Consider the following 21,514-nt stretch of genomic DNA (forward strand, 5'->3'; position numbering starts at 1 on the left):
GTATGCATAAAAAATATAAATATAAATAAATAAATATAAGAAAAATAATATCGAAATAATAATCAGAAATTAATCAGAGATTATATAATATGTGTTTGATTGATATATGATACACAGATACGAATCCTTTTAAGGTGAAAGCATTTGGAGAATTTTTAAACAATATAATATTTAGATTTTGATAAATAAACATCCAATCAATATTTTTTATTCCAACATTTTTTTTTCAATCAAGTTTCCCTTTTCTTGGATAAAAGTAATTTGGGTATTTTATGTAAAATGACCATAATCTCATTTAACCAAAATAGGAATTTTGATTTGTTTTACCTTATTTACATTACACTCCTTATTTACTTTTTCTAAAATTAGTTATTAATCTCACTAATGACCACCTTTTCATTGAGACATGATCTTGGGTCCCCATTTGTGTAAATTATAAATTATTTAATTATTTGTAGAAAAAAATTATCGTTGGCTTCTAATATTCCATAATGTCATCCAGGTAAAATTAAAATATATATATGATTTTATGTATTTTTTTTTCATGTCGTCTGGAGAGTGCAAGCTCGTTAGAGTTTAGTTCCAATGTTATTTCAAACCCCCCCCCCCCCCCCCCCCCTCGCTCAATTTTTTTTTAAAACCCTCGCCTATTTATTTATTTAAAAATTTTATTTCCCGTTTTAAATTATAAGTTTGTAATAAAAATAATTTTTTAATGTAAGCCTATTTTTCTCATTCCACCCTTAATATTTATAATTTACCCGCTCGCGCCCATTTATTTTTAAAATATTTTAACCCGCCCGCTCAACGTTGATTTTTTTACCCATTTACAGACCTCTACCAATATCTTTATAATTATGATTTCTAAATATTTGGCGGATATATGTAAATAATTATTGCACTATTTTTTTATTAATTATTTTTGTTAATTTTTTAAGATTTTACGCTTAATACATCTTAAAGGGCAATGAGTTATCGAGATTATAGCTTTAAAAATAATTTATATATTTCACTAATTACCCATCCTCGCTCTTAAAATGCCTGCCTAACAGTGAAGACAGATCATATCATGCCCGAAAAAGCGAATCGCATTGTTAATTTTCAAAATTAAATATTGAAACTTTTTTTTCGAGATTTCATTTATCAAGGCTTTTGGGGAAAGCATATCCGGGCCTGGTATGGGGCTGATGCGGGAACCCATTGAATAATTTTTTATATAAAAATTTTAAATAATGGTCATATTTTAAATTTTAAAATGGTGTGAAAATAGTATGGAAATATCTAGTTTTAACATCATATATGTACATAGAAAATGTCAAATAATAAGCCTCTACCAAGATTAAGCGTATATGCTGAATATTTTATCAGTTTTCTTTTCTCTAATTTTGAATGTTTTAACAAGTTTATTATTTTCAATGTTGATTATTATTAGGATTATATGCCTTATTCTTCAAATCTATTAAATTAATTCAATTATGAAAAATATTAATCATTATTAAACATTTTTTATTTTTATTAACCTGAAAGTTCATCCAGCTCTGATTCTGAAGTAAAATTTAAAAAAATGAAATATAATACGATTTTAAAATACGAAAGTCATCAGAAGATGAGAAGAAACCTCAAGTCAAAAAACAAGAGGCTCCACGCAAAACATCGACGAATGAAAGTGCTGCATCTGTAATGAATTTGATTTTATATTAATCAAATTGTTTATATATTGTTAAGAATTTATAAGCATTTGGATTAATTAAATTTATGGAATTTATAGGCCCTGCTCTGGTTCGTCATATTTTCTAAAGCCTGTTGATTAATCGGATTTATGGAATTAATTTTATATATATCATTTTAATTTTTTAAAATATACCCGGGCCGGGCCATATATTTTAAAACCAAATATTTGAAATCGCCATTATTAACTATAAAAATAAAAAATAATATATTTTGAAAAAATCCGGGCCTGGCCTGAAAATTTTTTTATAAAAAAAAAGCTGGGCCGGGCCGTAAAAAATTTTTGGAAAAAAAATCCGGGTCGGGTCATCGTGCAATTGTACCTCTGCAGGTCTCTGATATATCTATAAACATTGTATTTAAAATAAGCCATATAGAGACAAAAGAGGAAATTTGATGTTTTAAGGGACTTTTCCCATAATTTTATTGTATTTCTGATATAAGTGAGCGGCAGCATATTGATACCACCACAATATATTATTTGTTTTTTTTCAGCAACACACCAGAAAAATGGATGAAAAGGAAAGACGGAAAGCTGAGGTCCGAGTACGATTAGAGGAGCAAAGTAAAAGCAAGAAAGGATTTTTAACACCCGAACGAAAAAAGAAATTAAAGGCATAATCTTCATAATTTATTTATAACATTATTTGAAACTAATTTTATTATTTTATCTAGGCTTACATTATGAAAAAGGCCCGAGAAGAAATGCTAATTGAGTTAAAAAAGAAAGAGGGAGAAAAGAAGAAATTTTTGGAACAGAAGGTCAAACCTATACCACCTAATTTAGACACAATGAGCGATGGTTACAACTTATATACCTTTTTTTAACTCTTTCGGAATTTTTAGATGAAGTAAGAAGATTATGTGAAGAACTTATACATAGTATAAAAGAATTAGAAATGTCTAGATACGATTGGGACTCTACTCTTAGGAAAAATGATGAACAAGTTTATATTATATTTATCATTTATAAAAGCATCATGTTATAAAAATTTGAGTTATCAAGGTTAAGATTGGTATATTAGCTAGCTAACTAATTTTTAACATCCCCCAAAAAATATTATATAAAAATCATATTGCCTGTGGAAATGTTATTATAAGGTATAAAATTATTCAAATATTGATATAAATCTTTATGAAAGAAAAAACCTCTAGAAATCACTGAAATAACACTTAGATAAATAGTGAAAGACAATTTTTTTAAGAAGAATATCCTAAGTAAGATAAATATAAACCCCAAAAAGCCTAAATCTTCAAAATTGGGAAAAAACTACCTGAAAATTTTATAAATAACACATAAGGTCGTTCGGTTTAACTCGTAATCGATTTTCAAAGAACAAATAACCTGCAAATCATTTAAGGACCAACCCATAAAATATATCTAAGAAGTTAAAATTATATTAAATTTCATTATAAAATAATTTGCAAAATAAAATCAAAATTATTCAAATAACGATATTTTAAAAATTATGGGCCAGCTTGATAAATTTTGATCTATGCAGTCTCTGATTTATATTATTAAGATTAGTTTTATAAAGATTAGACTAAAAATTTTATTCATTCCATACTTTCTTTTATGTCATGACCCAATAAAATCATCTCAACTTGGCCAATTTTAAAAAACTGTAAAATCAGGATTTTAGTTATAATATATTCCATAGTCTCGAGATTTTGTCAAAAGAAACCTACTTAAAACATCATGATAGATGATTGTATTAGTTTGCCTTGATAAAACCATACTACTTAAAACACATCATGATAGATTTTATTAGTTTGCCTTGGTAAACTATTTTATCGACTAAATCGAGGTTTTTGACAATAGTATTAACAACACAAAGGGTCGAAATTGTTTTCTACTCCTTAATCCCTAAGTCTCCAATTGTAGCGAACCTGGATGCCAAGGGTCTTTAGAATATGTTTAACAAGGAGCTCAAACTTAGAGGCTTAGATCCCATTAATCTCTTTATACGGTACGGGCCAACAATCCGCTTCCACCAGTGATATAAGATCTAATACGAATTCATATCTAATCATTCAAATGATTGTTCCATTTATATTTTTTTTATTTATAGCAGTTGTATCGCTAGCTTTTTCAGTTTGAAGAGACGTCACTTTTTAAAAATAGGAAGCAGAAGAATATGTTTTGTTTGTAACCAAACCATGAGCATCTGTTTGATTTTAATGATTCTTGATAAAGGCTGATATAAGCTAGGGGCTTCAATATTTTAATTATTCATCAGCTGGAGATGAACAATTTGATATTATTTTATTGTATAACTTATATATTTTTTAAAAATGGCAGGGCATTCTAACTAGTGTTGTTAAATTACCTAACTTTGACCATCTCTATTGTGTCTTAGTTAAGCTTTTAGACTAAAAAATTGAATTAAATTTATGTTGAGTCTCAACTTGAAGTTTGATTAGGATATTTCTGGATAAAAATAGAGCTACGCTGTTTTATAATTGACTAAAGATAGGTAGTTTAACAACACTAATTCTAACTAATATTATTGCGTCCATTCTAAATAATCACCTATTTCATGTATTATTTTGAAGGGACATAATTTAATTTTGATTCCTTTTAGGAGGATCATATAAATTTTTTATTTTTAAGACACGATACTTAGGATCATTTGTGGCTTCTTTTATGAACTATTCTCTATTTTTATTAGATCAACTCTATGACCAATGAAGTCAACAACCTAAGAGGAAGATAGTAAAAATTTTTGCTAATAATATATCAAATTAGACGGGTTCGGATTTTATGTTAAATTTTGGCTTTTTATGGGGTCGTGCTGAGCCTTAAAATAAATACCTTATGATATAACCCCCATTTTTTAAAATTAAACTAGCATTTCTATTTTCAGTTTTTGGTTTTAATATTTAAGTATTTTTAAAATATATTTAAAAAATTTTTTTAGCGTCAAACCAACCTTGAAAAAAATTTCCAAATACGACGCCAAGTATGAAAAAATATTATAAACCAATTCTTAAATCTAGTTCCCATAAAATTGAATCGAATATTATATTATTAGTACTCATCAGATATGAATAACGTATTGCTATTTGAATTATTTCAAACTAATAATAAATATCACGAATATATTGGCGCGTAATCAGGAATTTTCTACTGGTGGGGGTAATTTTTTTATATTGAAATAATTTTTCTTGAAGCATTAAAAATTTATTAAAACTAATTATCATTTAAAATTTATTAGAACGAAACAATCATATTTGAAAATAGGATAATTTCGAACACAAATAATAAAATATTGGAAAATATCAAATAATAAGAGCGAATATAATACGGTTAAAATTTTTTTGAGCTATATAAACCTGTATGAAAATCACAATAAAATATAAAATTAAACATTTTATAATGATTTAAAAAGTTAGTCAAATATGTTCATAAATGGAAATTTAATCTTCTTTGCGATTGCGCCAATTTTTTATTAATTTATTTTATGTTGGGGATTTCTCGATGAGCAAAGCTAGTCTATTGAATCAATTGTCAAAATATACAGTAATTTTAATATAAAACTTATAAATTGTATTTTAAAGTATGTAATGCTTTCGCTTGGAGGATTATCTAAAAAATGAAAACTAATAAAATGTATTTTAAAGATGTAATGCTTTCGCTGTATTTCTTGGATGATTATATAAAAATGAATCTTCATACCATTTAAATTCTGAAATTAATTTGGCCTTCAGATACATTTATATACTCTGAATTAGCAATATTTAATTTTTCAATATCAAGATTTGATATATCCTCCGATCAGAGGGAGTTATATGTAAATTGGATAGAGGCATTTGATAAATCATAAATAGTTCATTGATTTGAGTCAAAATTAAATCAAAAGTGGAATAAAAACGGTTATTTCATAGTAATCCTAAATTGAGTCCTTGTTAATATTAAAACGATTTGTTTATCGGTGAAAGTTGAGGCTTATGAATCTCAAAATCGCATAATTTCCCTTTTCACCTCAACAATCATTTAAATCTTAGGAAATTCCTTGTGATAATATCTTTTGGTTTCTAAGTTGTAATGTAATAATATTCGCTATCAGAGGTGGGCGTGGGCCGTGAAATGACCCGTGACATAATGGGTCAGGACATGAATGTGAATAAATTTTAAATTATTAAGCGTTACTGGGCGTGACGGGCCTTTAAAATATTTGCCGGGCGTGAACATAAATTTCCCGTGCATCACGGAAAATTTAAATGGTTTTTTATGAATTTATATTTACAATTTTATAATTATAATATATATTTTCTAATTTAATTTAGTTCCTTTAAAAGAGAATAATTTTTGAAAACAAGAAAAAAACTTCTTAATTTTATAAACATTTTTTTCCCGTCTTATAAAATTTCTATTGAATAAAAATTAATAGATCTCTCAACTTTTGTTCAGCAATAATTTTTTTATTTATCTTTAAAATTTTTATCAATATTCAAAGAATGCTCGGATAATCTGAGCGCAGATTCTCGTCCCACAATAAATGAAGTTTATATGTGGAAACTAAAAATAAGTAAAATTTTGTCAACCTTCTGAAGGTGATACAATAATAATCAAAACCCTATAAAAACAGTACAACATTTCTTTTAACGGAAAGATTTATTATGCAGTCACTACATAAGGTAGGCTCAATTCTAGAGAATTTCAAAAGTCTTTAGTTTTTAAAGGACGAAGAAAAGGAAGATATATATAAAACAACCTTAAAAATGATGTAAAATTAGTTGATATGCTAAGTCAATGCTAACTCTTATTTAAAACTTTTGTACATCCTGAAAACCTAAAAGCCGTATATTCTAAATGAAATATTTAGAGAATTTCTAGATGATTCTGATGAAGCATCAACATCTACCGATAAAAGTTGTGAGGATGAATTTAAAAAATTCGCACATAAAACAAATAGAAGTTACAATATTTTAAAGCTTTTTTTTGAGATTAAAAAATTTGTAAGGCCACGGCAAACTTGGCTTCTAGTAAAAGGTTATTTTCTATAGTTAATCGCTTAGAAAGGCGAGCATAATTGAATTAAAAAAACATGGATACTTCTTTTTTCTAAATAAAAATTTTGATTTAAATTGTAATTATTTTGTGTTATTAATATGAAATTAGTGAAATAAAAACTGATAGAATAAATTCAAAAAAAAATGCCGTGAATTTCCGGGCGTGATCAAAATATTGTCTTTCGTGAGCGGGCGGGTTAAATTTTATTATTAGTAAGCGTTGAAAGGCCGTGAATTTTTTTTATTATCACCATGAGGGGGGTGGGGGGGGGGGGTGAATTTAAAAATTAGACCCGCGTCCACCTTTTTACACGATTCTCATAACTTCAGCCAAATCCATTTTTTTGAAAAATATTGCATAAAATTAGTAATAAATAATTTATTAATACATTTAATGAAAAAATCGGCAATCATATTAAATCTAATAATATATCAGCATCAGATGAAATATGAGTTTCAGGTGATTCTGATATTTCCCAAGAGCATACAAAATAGGTTTCTAGATCTAAAAAATGCTGTAATAGCTTGATGTCAAGCCTCCATCGTGCCATGCCGGCTTTTTGCACTTTTTTCCTATATCACTATACAGTAAATTCTGTCTATTTGGATATCTGAACGTTTCAAATACTTAAGAAATTTTATAATTATAGTTATAAGTACAGATAAATTAAATAGAATTTTTTTTGGTTAAGAAAATTTTCTTATATCCTTCAGTGTTGGTTTAAAAAAAATGTAAGAAAATAAACTTAATTTTCGTGAAATTAATAACAAGAAATAAATATCTAAATTAAATTTTAACTTTTTCTAATATTTAAAATAGAATATAACTTATTTGAAATAGAGAGTACTTTATAATTCAATTCATGAAGCTCTTTTATATTTTTTCAAGGGTAATTGTCCCCCTCCTGCTGGCTACGCGCCTGAGCCCTTTTATATTTTTTCAAAAAATTTTGCTACTGGGGAGGGAATCCCCCCCCCCCGTTTATGCACCTGCGAATATATTATGTTTTTATACTATTAAGATTTCAAAAAATGCAGAGGAGCAACAAACCAGAAGCTCCTGATTGGTTATCTGGCCTCAAAAAAGTTGAAACTAATCGATTTGCCATCACTGATGAAGTTGAAGTAATATGGATTATTTTTTTTCCACAAAATTTAAAAAAAGAGTAAATATGAATTATTTTGATATTTTTTAAAAAGATTTTTTATTACAATTGTTGGGTAATCGGTTTTTTTATTGAGAATTTAGTCAAACTTTAAAAAAATCATAAATAAATTAACTTGTACCTCAATGCTTAAAGGTTTTTTTTTATCAAAATGCGCTCTTAAGCCGAATTAACGATTATGTTGGTAAAAACAAATAAATTTATGTTTATTTAAGGCTAAAGCTAAACCGGAATGGGCCGCTTCTCCAGGTGCTGCTACTGCCCAAGCCGCTGAATAATTAAAATTAATATTGCGTTTTTTAAATTTCGATCTTATATAATTTATATTGATATTAGAATAATTTTATATAAAATTTTCACAATCGAGCAGTTTTAATAATTTTTATGGCTTTCATAAATTTTCTTCTTATAACTTTTAAAATAACAATTAGAAATTGATCTTTTTATCTTATCTTTGTCTAATTTGAGGGAAATGAATCTCTAATTTTTATAATTTTACACTTATATAAAAATATATTAATGTTTTATTTTAAATCTTATAAATTATTTATGATTATGTAGATGTAGGTCGACTGTGCAATAAATTATATATTATTTGAATAGTGTTATATATATAATTTGTACAAATTTTTCATGTGTAATAAAAATTCGAAATTAAAACAAAATATATTCCTTAAATTATTTGCTTTTCTATATATCGTTGGCTGTACTACCTAAACTGATATTTTGAAAATTGTTAATTGATAATCATATTCTAAAATCAGTTTGGATTTGTGAGTATGCGAGCATGACTACGTCGAAAACTAATTCTGTTTGACTATTCATCAAGCTAAAAATGAACTCTAATGTTCTGGTTATTTTTGATATTATGTTAAAATTAAGTAAGCAATTAATATTTATTTTAAAATCGACGGTAAAAATAAGTGATGAGTAGGAAATTTCCGGCTGATATGTTATAATTTACATAGACGGCTAAAAATATCATAAATTTGATAAAATAAATGTGGCTAATATTTTTTTAAATTTCTTAGAAATAAATTGTTTTATTTTAGATTTTAACGAGTTCGCGTAGGACATATATGGTCACATTTTTTCACGAGACAGCATTTAGCAGAGCGGCGCAACCTAATCATGTATCATGGCTAAAAAATAGCAGTGAGTTTTAATGCCGCCGAATACTGTTCATTTTATATTCTTTAGGTGTTTTACATTGTGAATGTCTGAGAATTCCATAGAAGGGCCACACTCCCCGTCAAATCGATCACGATTCGGCCGACCCCTTTTAAAATTGTTAAAAATTTCTGGAATTATTTAGATAGTTAAGAAAATGAGAAAGCTGTTTATTTTAGCTCGCTAGCACACCTGGTTCCCGAGATATAGGGGCTCAAAGGTGCAAAAAAGAGCCACTTTGGAATCTGTAAAATTTTTAAAATGCTTTTATCTCAAAAACTTTATACAGTAAAAAAATGTATATATTGTAGGTAAAAAAATCTCTAAAGGGCTATCAAAAAACAATAAAAATTGTCGCCAATTTGAGCCGTTAACTTCCGGTTTACCTATTTTGCTTTGCCTGTGTTTTTAAGCGAAAAAGGGAGTTTGGTTTCGAAATTTTTTTATTGCTTTTTATTTAGACACCTTTGCTAAATATATATATGATATAGAAACCTAGGCCACGCTATCGACTCCAAAAATTGATGAAAAAAATAGATGGCGCTTTATGAAATTACGGATTATGGTTAAAATTTTGCTGCTAACTTATCAATAACCGAATATTTTTTTATGCTAAAAAATTTTGAATTTCTATTTAATATACTAATTAAACTGAGGAGCAGAGTGGGCAAATGCTCATTAGACACTTAATAATGTAACAAATTTCCAATAATAAATATCTTTCATATAATTTTTTTAATTTTTAAGGTATCTAGAATTTCATCGAATTTTTCCTCATTTGATGAAGATAATGGTATAATTTTAGTCGTTAAAACTTTTTTCACTTTAGATATTTTTTTCTTCGAGTATTTCTTCTCACATAAGCGTTTTCTTTTAATGAGAGATTCCCCATTTGATTGTAGGGATATATTTATGTTATTAATAGCCTCTTGATTAATTATATGAGGGGGAGAATCAATATCTACATTGTCATTTGAAGTATAAGGAATGCTTGCTAATTTTTGTCGGCATGAAGAGCATATTAATTGTTGCATAATATAATTTAATATCATAATATACAAAGTCAATTGAAGCTTTAAACTATGACTATTTACATATACAAAAACATTCACATTATTTTATTTCTACATACGAAGCCTCAAACCATCAATTGATTTGCCTAAAATTGATTTTCTAGATATATATATATTTAAAGTTTTTGACTTACTAAGTACGCGATAATTTTACTTGTTAATAAAAATTACTTTTTTAACGACTTGATATATATATATTTGCGTTTTATTTAAACACTAATAAAAGAATAAATTTAATCGCATTTTTATTATTATTTGGAGATATCGTTATTATTTATTCTAAAGCAAACGAAACCAGACTTACATATTCTTATCCTATTACTTATTCGTTTTAGCGCAACCAGACTTACATATTCTTATTCTACTTCCGATTCTTTTTAGCGCAATTATTCTTTATTTGCGTCATTAATAATCTAAATTGAATGGTAAATTTTTTTGATATAGAATAAAATTTTAATTGATCTGCACTTAGAATATATGATTTTGCACTCTCCAAATCCAGAATGTTATTGGTAGACAGACGATAAAATAATAAGTTACAGACGGGTTGAATTATTTAAAATTAATCGAACGGACAAGTTAAAAATATTACGCAGAAAGAGATCGTTTTAAACAGTTAATTTTGTAAAATATAATCGATAATATGCCTAATAAAATATTCGTTTTTACTGCAGCTGTTATATATTATCGAAGTCATTCGCTATAGTAGCAAAGTATCTAAAAAATGTAAAACTATTTAGGGAGGGGGTGGGGGCAGAACTGGATAATTTTATCACATTTCTTATAAACGTATCAATATTTTCATTTTCCTTAAGAATAATATTTTTCAACCATTAGCGCCATCTACTTTTATCTTCATTTTTGGTAAAAATGTATATTTCGGAAAAGTCGATAGCGTCGCCAAAGTTTTGACATCATATATATATTTAGCAAAGGTGTCTAAATAAAAAGCAATAAAAAAAATTCGAAAACAAACTCCCTTTTTTGCTTAAAAACACAGGTAAAGCAAAATAGGTAAACCGGAAGTTAATGGCTCAAATTGGCGCCAATTTTTATTGTTTTTTGATAGCCCTTTAGAGATTTTTTTACCTACAATATGATATTTTATACTTTTTTTACTGTAAATAGTTTTTGAGATATAAGATTTTAAAAATTTTACAGATTCCAAAGTGGCTCTTTTTTGCACTTTTGAACACCTATATCTCGGGAACCAGGTGTGCTAACGAGCTAAAATAAACGGCTTTCTCATTTATATACCTATCTAAATAATTCCAGAAATTTTTAACAATTTTAAAAGGGGTAGGCCGAAAATGTGCCTTTTTTGATCGATTTGAATATATTTAAATCCAAGATTCAAATATATTTTTATTTTTTTATTAAAATGAGGTAAATAGGTGTAAGATAAAAATAAAAACAACATCATAAAAATAGCGGTATGATTTTATTAATCTTCAGAAATCAACTAAAATAAGGAATGTAAAACGTGTCATAAATAAATATAAATAAAACCCAAATTTAAATAATATATTGTCATGTGTTGTATGATATGTTTCCACCGTACTTATGTAAAAAAAACGCACGACAAAATAAATTTAAAAAAATTACCTTTTTTGAACATATTTATGCAATTTTTAAATGTATTATGAAAATATAAGAGAAATGCAATATTAAATTATTGGATTTGCAAAATGTGGTATAAATATAAATGATGGTTAAATCTTTATTAATTTTTCACTCGCAAGTTAAAAATAGTATTAAAAAAAATATATATATACCGAAATCAGAATCGAAATACAAATAAAGTTAATTAGAGTGAGCAAAAATAAGATTTAGACATCAAAATATAGTAAGATTATATAAAATAATAGCAAAATTCTAGGAAACCAACTGTATTTTTAAAGGTATTGTGTAATACACGAAATTTTCTTTTTATGGAGATATCATTGAAGACGAAGATGATTGGTTTTGAGCTTTTGCAAAAACATCAACGTATGGACTCCTAACAGCTATAAATATATAAAATAAGATAGCATAATCGACTACAGCTACAACATAAAAACGTTAACAAAGCAAGTGGGTTTAGCGTGCGGGATTTAAAAAATATTCACATAACTTTGAACAATAAATAAAGTAACTAGCCAAGCCATCATAAATTAACACTAGCCTAAGGAACTTGAGGTATTTATATTGCGAATACATCCCAAGGGGAGAACCATATACTAATATTCTCATTTTTATCTTCACAATTATATTTAGCTGGTAAAAAAACCATTTCACAGATTTGAAAATGATACATTGTGAATCACCTGAAGGCGCTTCTTGTAAATTATTGACGCTAGGAAAACAAAAAAGGCAAATAATTCCCTTTGTATTAAAACAATAGGCTGAATCATCTATCTTATATTAGTAATCTCATCTAACGATATACGATGCCATTAAAATGTAACGAACACAGGATTTTTGTTATTAAATTAAAGCCCGCCAAATTTCAAGGAACACCAAATGAGATATGGCTAAGTTAAATGTCTAATTTTTAAAAAAAGTAATGTTTAGTATTAAAAAAAATTGGCAAAAATTTTATGATTTTTATATGTTTAATTTATCATAAATAGCCAGTTTATTATTTTCATCATAATTTCTTGTTCCTTCCTGCCTTTAACATTATCTTTCTATTATATCTTAATTTTCATATATAAATAAATCACAAAAAGATGTATTACATCTTTTATTTCCCACCATCATACTACCGATCCCTGGTGCAGTTTGAAAATTATTCGCAAATGGGAAAGCTAGATGTTGATTTTTGTCGTATTGATTAAACGATTGAGGAGAAATAGTGTTACCAGGAATATATTGATTAAAAGAAGCATTGCTATTTGGGCCGGTTAAAAAGTTGGAATTTTGATTGGGGGAAACAATTTCGTTAACTGGGCCAGGTAAAAATTGGAGATTTTGATTAAAGGGGTACACCGGAGATGTAGCTGTAGAATACATAAAAAGTTGATCATCGCTAGGAGGAGGTGGGACCATATCATCCTCGGGGGCCGTTCCATCCGAATTTTCCCATCGTTTTTTATCTTCGTTCCATAAGATCTTTCAGTGAGTTGTGAAAAATATGATAATTGTAATTATTGCAAATTAAATGTTATATTTAATAAGATTATTTATCGTTTCATTAAATCTCTATATAATATGCCTATGAATTAAGATTACAAACTATTAATTTCTTTGATTACTTACAGAATTAGTAAATAAATAAAAACCAATGATTTTACAGTTTTCTTAGAATCGTCAGGTAATATCATTTCGTTCGGACCTTTTGGAAGAATTTTGTTGATAATACCACCGAACCAACCTTTAGATGCAGAATTGACTTCTTTAGTCACCTAAAAAATTTGTAATAATGATGCAAATGGTAGAACACAAGTTATTAATAGGATAGTAATATAGCAAATTATATAGATCAAATTATCTAATTATTATTGAAAATACTCATGTGACTAAAAAAGCAATACATCATTTTTTTTTTGGAATTAATTTAACATAAACTTATGCAACCCTAAAAATTATAATGAAAGAAGAGGACCTTTTTTGAAGTAGGTTCCTCAGAATGAATATTTTCTTCTTTTGTACTTATAGATGGTGTTTTATTATCGGCGATAAAGTGTGTAAGATATGGTTCTCCCATATTATTGATTCCTTGTGATTTATTATCAAAAATAAAATTTTGAGAGTTGTAATTTTGTTGCTTTAACAATGGCTGATTGAATTGTGGAAAAGTGGTTATCTTGATAGAGAAAATAAATAATAGTTTAAATCAAAGAGATTTAAATGTATAAAATAGAATAATTCTAAATAAGTCTATCTACATAAAGACTATTATGTTCACATTACAAAATTTTTAATCATCTAAAAATTTACCGGAAGATTAAGGTTTTGTATGCTTGATAAACTACCAAAACTTCCTAAGGGCCTGACAATATTACCTGGTTCTGATCTGCCAAAATTAATAGCATCCGCTTTATAATGATCAGGATTTGAATAGGCTGAATCAATATGAAAATTTTCCCTTTTTTGATTATTTTGTTGGTAATATAAACGAGGATCGCTATCTGGAGTAATGGATATAGTGTTTATTGTTTTAATTTTATTAGGTTGGGAAGATGGATTGAATTGTGTAGGATTAAAGGTGTTTTGTTGGATGGGAAATGATATTGAGGAATTAGGGAAATAAGATAGGTTATTTGTTAATGGTTTAGTGTTTAGAGGTGCAAAATTAGTATTTTCTTTGGGATGAAAATAATTAGGGATGCTAGCTTGAGATATTTCAACATTGGGCGGTTCTGAAACAATATTACGATTATCTAAAGTTATCATTTCAAAAAAAAAATGGTCTAAATAAAAGGATAAACATCATAAAATCAATATCAATAAAACAACATTACAGTTACTTTTAAATTTAAAAATGAATCTATAATTACCATAAAAGGTTGGCTTATTCGTGTTAATATTAAATAAAGATATTTGAGGGAGTGCGTTATTTTCTTTCCGGCTTTCTTCCTTAACAATTTCCTGTCCTCCAAGGGTAGCATTATTGGATTCAAACATTTTTCTCAATTGAAAGCCGGAATTTTCAATATTAACATTCGACTTGTGAATATTCGATATTTGAGCATTAATATTATTTGCCAATTTTCCTTCTTCGCTCTGAGTTAAATTATTGAATGAGTGAAAATGATTCTTTTGCTAAATTGAAAAAATATATATACAAAAATGAAATGTATTGAGATAGGTAATATTAAAATTATAAAATAATATCGTTCAAAGTTTGTTTGTTTATGTATTTCTTTCTTTCCTTCTAAGGGAATATGTAAAATATAATCATTTGGCCTACTCGCGTAAGCCTTTAAAAAGAACTGAATGAACAATAAGTAATAAATAATAAAAATTATAAACAGTAATGAATATTATTATTTTTTACCCATAAAGGTCTAAATATATTGCTAAGATCAAACAACCAAGAAGGTGAAGAAGGATAATAAAATTCGTTTTCATTTTGATTAATAGTATTTAAGTTGTCTGGGGTAAAGCATAAATTTGCATCAGTGTATTTCAATCGACAAGCAATCTTAGGAAAAAATGTAATAAGAGTGAAGTGTAACTCATAAGTTAACATTATTAAATTTAATAAAGGAAAAAAAAAATTTCGAAGCAGTTCTTAATTATTGCCAGGTTATGATGGTATACAAATTCAATTTTTTCTGGGCTTAAGTATTTATTTATTTCTAAGCCTGAGTCCGGCTCATTATTTTAATTTTAAGCCTTATCCTTGAACGAAATTAAAGTTGAAATATAATTCAAGCGCATTCTTATAAAGTAAATAAAATAAATCATGCGGATATTAGTCCAACTATAGTTAAATTTTAATAATATATTTTAGATGTGAACGCGGCCAATCCAAGGCCTGTGTTGGGCCGAATTAAAGAACCAAAATTTACATGACGTTGCCTATTTGTATTAATTACTAAAAATATAAAATAAATTTACGAAGTCCATCCTTATAATTTATATATAGTATCGTACAATTAAACAAAAAATTGGTTAAAATAGCAAAAACCTTACTTACTTTACAACATTCTTAAAATTTTTGAGAATATTACCTCATAAACCATTTTGATAAATAATGCATCATATGTTTGAGGTTGATAAACTATAGCCTTCGATATTGTCTCTATATATCTGTAAGCCTGTTATATAAATCGAATATTTCATTATTGTATTCATAATATTTTATTATATTAGAATAGAATACAGTATAGTCTAATCGAATATTTCATATTATATTTTAGTCGATTTGAATAAATGCATCATTTTGTCGTATTTGCTTCAAATAAGCGTGTATTCGTAATATATGAACTGAAGACGATAGTTAATATTTGACCTACCTGTTTTCAGTGTTCGGGCTAAAAAAATTTGGATCCGCCAAGTCGAGCCCAAAAAATAACCCTATGTTGCATATCGCTCATTTAATCAATTATAATCATATGTTCATTTTATTACCTTTAATGAATATTATGTCTAAGATATATTTAAAAAATGTCATTAATCGATATATGTCTAAAATATATTTAAAAAATATTAAATGACATATGTCTATTAAAATATATTTTATAATTATTTCAATTAACTAAATTTTTACAAAAACAAGTTGCAATAAAGAAGATTATATATAATCAAATATATTTTCCTCCTTTTATTGTTTTTATATAAAACATCGTGAAATCATAATCTTATATTTAAGTATTTTTCATTATATATTATATTTAAATATTTAAACGTGCACTCAGTGGCACTCCAATCTTTGATATTTAACATTTCAGTAGCAGAAAATTTAATACGATTTAGAAAACAAGTCGTTAAAAAATGGTATGTGTACATCGGTGGAGACTGGGTTCCGAAAAAATCTAGACAAGGAAACAATATATATGCGATTCCTCAAAGGGAAATAAGGAAGATCTAACGGCACACTGGCCAAAGTATAATGAAAATAAAGCGAGGTACAAAATGCCATTATGCAGATTTTCTACAAAAAATAGTGTGTAAAATGTAGCGTGGCTCTTTGGTTCAGGCCTATTCATAATTGTTTTACAGATATTCATATGAACTAAATATTATTTATATGATTAGATTAAACAATTGTATATCATTTATTATATTGAACAAAAAAAAATTAAATTTGGATTATTTTAACTCTAATGTATAATGTGCATTTGAATACACATTCAAAATTTCTATAAAAAAAGCGAGAAAAAAATTAAAATGGTTTTGCTTAACCATACCATAGAGATAAGGAATCACTTTGGTTATTTAGGTTTACAAGTTATAGATAGGCATATGCAATATAGTGTTAAAGATGTCCGGCCTTCCGATCCAAAAATTAAAATAATAATTCTGTCTTAGTCCACCCGACTTTTTTTTGGGCTGGTTGTATGCAAGTGTAATAAATTAGCATATTAATAGCTTTATAAATATATTTTCTATACTTTCATTTTTTTATTAATATTATATAAATGTTAGAATTTTTTTTAACTTTTATTAAAGAATAAAGTAAATTTTGGCAAAAAAAAATGTATGTAAAAAAATTAAAAAAAATATGTTCAAAATCCTTCGAGCCCAAATATAATTTTTCGAAAAAAATGTCGAATTTTTAACAAGGTCATAAATTTTATATATTCTACCTCACTAATCATCCCCCTATCAATTAACCAAGTAGAATAAATAAATTTATAAGACTGAAATGGTGTTATAAAGCCTTCCAAGCAATTGATTTTGGTAGGAGTGAGTAACTGTTCGATGTATTCGTATATTTCTGTAAGTCTAATAGCTTCGACATTCAAAAATTTATTGAAAGGCAATCTAATTTTTTTAAATTTAAATAAAAAACTAATTAAAAATAATTCTCGTAATGTTAAGTCAATAAATCGGGATTTATATTGAGGAAATTCTATAATTCTGAAACAATTAATTAGGATATGGTTTAAGTAATAATAGTGCCAATAATCAGTGAATGATATACAAAAGGCTATAAGAGGTTCGGGGACCCATCTTTTTTGTTTACTATAATGAATGAATAATCAGTATGGGATTTTTAAAATCATGATATGAAACCGTAACTATCAGTAATAATAACATTTAAATTAGTGGAGATCAACGATCTGGTTGGTCCTTTGTATCGGTTCCCTGGTTCCGTTTATTTTTGATTATATATTATTTTTTTATAATCAACAAATTAAATATAAACAATAATCGAATAACAATTTTTTCCCAAGCAAAAGTGTTCAAGTAAAAAAGCAAAATGATACAATTTATCACATGTATTTAGTCATAAAAAATGAATACGAAGAAAATATTCAATTTAATCTTAGTAAAGCTGAACTTATTCTTTATTACCAGAGGCATCATTAGCTTTTTATTTAGGGGGTACTTAAAAGTTACAAGCTTGGTTTTTTTATTATGGGGTTCCCATAAAAATGATTTTATTAATATTCTTTTTTGATATAATAATTGCTAATAAATGTCTTCGAAACTTAAAGAAACCAAATATTTTTTAAAAAATAGCCGTAAGGCGGCGTGCTCAAAAATAAATTAAAAATTTGAAGTGCCAGATTTTATTTTAGGGAGACCAAGCATTATCTTGTATCTCCCTTATAACGTCAATGTGTTTTGGTTGTGTTAGTTATCATATTTTATTATTTAGATATTTGTTAGTAAATAAAACTGTTTAATTTTATAATATTATTTTCTTGTGATTTATTTTATGGTTAGGTTTGGTTTTTGAAAATAGGTTTTAGACCGAACCGTGATCTTCATCAATTTAAATATTTAAAATTAATTGAACATGCATATTTTTTTATACTTATAGCTGAATTCTTTATTATATAAATTTTATTTGGGTTCTTTCTCTGCGTGGATAGCGAATTAAGTTATCTAATTAGTATTATTTTAAACACTCTAATTTATCGTAAAAAATAATACCAAACTATATTTAAATTTTAGGGATTTATACTTAAAGCCAATATGTTTTTTTTATCATTTGGTCAATATTGTTTATTTATTTATATCTCAAAATAAAAAATATAAATGGATATTGAACAGTATTAACTATAAAGGTAGCATATTATACATAAAATATAAAACTTGTTGGAAGAGGTGAGAAGAACGAGCTTAGCTATTTTATCGGTGTAGGCTCCAAATTTTTCACGAGCAAGTATGTAGCATAAATGCGAAGCACTAATATCCCCAATTTGCCCTGTTAGATTGGCGAAGAATAAAAATGTCATTTAATTAAAAATCGAATCATAAATTATATAAAAATATGGTGAATTCTAAGACAAATCAACATGGTTTCAACCAGGCCCTTGGGCCTTTAAATCAAAAAAATGGGGCATTTTGGGCAAATTGCTTTCTAATTTTAAATATCTTTCAATATAATTGAGCTAGAAGCGCTATTTTAATTTATTTATATAGTCTAATGGTTGGCCTATAAAGTTATATAATATTAAATACTGTTTAAAAAATTATAATGTCAAAAACGGGAAATAAAAACCGGAAATGGTCATAAAATTAAATCGGTATTTTTTTCTCTTATTTTTTTATATATAGATATAGGATTAATGAAAAAATATGCAAATTTTCAAGTTAGGCCAAGTTCAGGTGTAGTAGATATGGCATTTTAATAGTTGATCAATTGTAAAAATTCGTAATAAATATTTGATAAATAATTAATTGTAATATATTTAAGATAAAATCTTTTAAATATTTTATGTATTTAAATCAGAGACCTGCAGAGGTACCATTTGCATAGCCCCCGATCCGGATTAAAAATTTTGCCCGGTCCTGATTTTATATTTTCACGCCCGGCCTGCGTATATTTAAAAAATTAAATTATGACACGGTTAGTATTCCCGGGAAGGGCTTAGGCAGGGTCTGCAGGTCTATTTAAATAAAAAATAAGGTGGGGGAAGGGGGGGCTATTGTAAACTTCGTTCCTAAAATTCGCACAATTTGGATGAATATATACTTTGTGAAGGCCTAAGAAATGCGTGCATAATTATCTAGAAAATAGATATAATTTGCATTATATGACATAAAAAATTAAGAAATATGTTTGTGAAGTTTTTTCAGAAGATAATTTTAATATTAACGATGAATGTGAAATCATCACAATGAAAAATAAATTTGAAAAACACATTCTCGAAATGGAAAAAATCAGATATTGACGGATTTACCAAATTCGTGAACCTTAAAAGCAAAAAGAATTTTCTACGATTGAATCCATGGCAAGGATAGCGAAATGGTGTTTTATCCAATACAAATATAATAAAGGCTGGTAGTATTTTTGTTTCATATATATTATTTGAAAATCTTATAATTCCGATTAAAAGAGTCGTATGATGCCTGGTAAAAACCGTTTTATATCAATAAAGGTTAAAAGAGAGAACCAATTTAAGAAAATACTAATTATATGTTATCATAAGGAATTATATTCTAGTTTTATGGAAACTCATATTAATAAAAAAGTGAACTATAAAAAATTTACAGATTTAAGGCCCATTTTTTTTTCTAAACTAATATAATTGGTCTTAAGCCATCATGAACTTGAATTTGGAATCAAAGTGGAATGACATTATTTCGTAATAGCCCATGGAAAACAAAAAAGGTTAGCAAAAAAACTACCTTCAGCGTACATATGAGAATCAAATATTAAACATTTTAAAATTCATTTAATTTTTATAAAGTTAATATCACTGGAATTAATTACACATATGTAAAAGATGATGAGTATGAAGAAATATCTTGTTAAAAGATCAAACCCATTACCAAAATACAAAAGTTTCGTGCTATGTTAGGGAAAATTAAATTAAAGTTATTTTCATATTGTTAAATTTTATTTTCAATATATTATAATCAAAATTTTATTTGTATTTTTTAGTTATTTTGATGAGGAGAATTCAATTCATTAAATAAATAATCGAAGCCATACCTCCCCCAAAAAAAAAATTCCCAGATTATACATCACTATTCTTAATATTAAACATAAAATAGTTGCATTAGATTAGTAATTAAAATGCCATTTTTCCTAAACTTGAGCTAGGCCCAACTTGAAAATGTGCATATTTATTCATTAATCCTATACACAATAAATAAATAAAAATACCGATTTGATTTTATAAACATTTCCGGTTTTTGACATTATAATTCTTTTAACAATATTAAACATTACAGTGTTGTGTAGATTTAATTCAAAACATTTCCATATTTTTTAATTCGTTTGTAAATAAAATAATTTATCAAATAATTTTATCTTCAAATAAATTAAAAAATATGGAAATGTTTTCCATCAAATTTAATCAACACTGTATATTATTTTAAAGGATACCATTAGGCTATATAAATAAATTTAAATGACGCTACTAGCTCAATTAAAATTAAAAGGAGAGCATTTTGCCCAAAATTCCCCATTTTTCGACCATTAGAGGTCCATATTTCAGCCGCTGTTTGGAGTAGGGGGCTAAAATTTTATTATTTTTTTCTTAGTTATAATATATACAAACTCTTGTAAAAATTTTAGAAAAATCTGAGGAGGTCGGGTTGAAAACCATGTTTTTTTTGTTGATTTGTGGACACCATATATATAAACTTAAAACTGAATGTTCATATATAAAAAAAATTCGTTTAAATAAAAATTTTAAGTTTGGTTACTCATCACCACAAATTATAGAAATTTTTAATATTATTTTTTAAAAATAATTATACCATTGTCTGGATATTGGTGGAAATTTTTTGATGCAATAAGAATTT

General features: G+C 26.6%; 2 protein-coding genes across 2 annotated transcripts in view; one reads left to right on the forward strand and one right to left on the reverse strand.

The window, feature by feature from the left end:
- Positions 1 to 245: 245 nt before the first annotated feature.
- LOC135931737 (troponin I 4-like) lies at positions 246 to 8,469 on the forward strand. Its single transcript, XM_065469014.1, has 11 exons — positions 246 to 255; positions 459 to 502; positions 1,528 to 1,549; positions 1,597 to 1,677; positions 2,224 to 2,343; positions 2,404 to 2,530; positions 2,575 to 2,675; positions 4,401 to 4,444; positions 4,650 to 4,691; positions 7,767 to 7,869; positions 8,126 to 8,469. The coding sequence occupies exons 2-11, from the start codon at positions 492 to 494 to the stop codon at positions 8,186 to 8,188; spliced, it is 714 nt and encodes a 237-aa protein (XP_065325086.1). The 5' UTR covers positions 246 to 255; positions 459 to 491; the 3' UTR covers positions 8,189 to 8,469.
- A 3,203-nt stretch (positions 8,470 to 11,672) lies between these two features.
- LOC135931494 (uncharacterized) overlaps positions 11,673 to 21,514 on the reverse strand; it is a 49,959-nt gene continuing 40,117 nt past the window's right edge. The window contains exons 19-28 of the mRNA XM_065468647.1: positions 18,851 to 18,962; positions 17,392 to 17,569; positions 15,814 to 15,900; positions 15,135 to 15,281; positions 14,635 to 14,899; positions 14,075 to 14,517; positions 13,740 to 13,940; positions 13,429 to 13,539; positions 12,874 to 13,246; positions 11,673 to 12,159 (exon numbers count right to left, since the gene is read on the reverse strand). Coding sequence (XP_065324719.1) covers positions 12,083 to 12,159; positions 12,874 to 13,246; positions 13,429 to 13,539; positions 13,740 to 13,940; positions 14,075 to 14,517; positions 14,635 to 14,899; positions 15,135 to 15,281; positions 15,814 to 15,900; positions 17,392 to 17,569; positions 18,851 to 18,962 — 1,994 coding nt within the window. The 3' untranslated portion in view covers positions 11,673 to 12,082. The remainder of the gene's footprint in view (positions 12,160 to 12,873; positions 13,247 to 13,428; positions 13,540 to 13,739; positions 13,941 to 14,074; positions 14,518 to 14,634; positions 14,900 to 15,134; positions 15,282 to 15,813; positions 15,901 to 17,391; positions 17,570 to 18,850; positions 18,963 to 21,514) is intronic.

This window comes from Gordionus sp. m RMFG-2023, chromosome 1, assembly GCF_954871325.1.
Source record: "Gordionus sp. m RMFG-2023 chromosome 1, tfGorSpeb1-WG-v2, whole genome shotgun sequence".
Lineage (NCBI taxonomy): Eukaryota > Metazoa > Nematomorpha > Gordioida > Chordodea > Parachordodidae > Gordionus > Gordionus sp. m RMFG-2023.

Bases quoted from the DNA above. Each gene is read 5' to 3' on its own strand.
- LOC135931737 (XM_065469014.1), top strand. The intron at 1,678-2,223 runs GTAATGAATTTG...GTTTTTTTTCAG, and splicing joins CGAATGAAAGTGCTGCATCT to CAACACACCAGAAAAATGGA. The intron at 4,445-4,649 runs GTAAAAATTTTT...AAATTTTTTTAG, and splicing joins AACAACCTAAGAGGAAGATA to CGTCAAACCAACCTTGAAAA.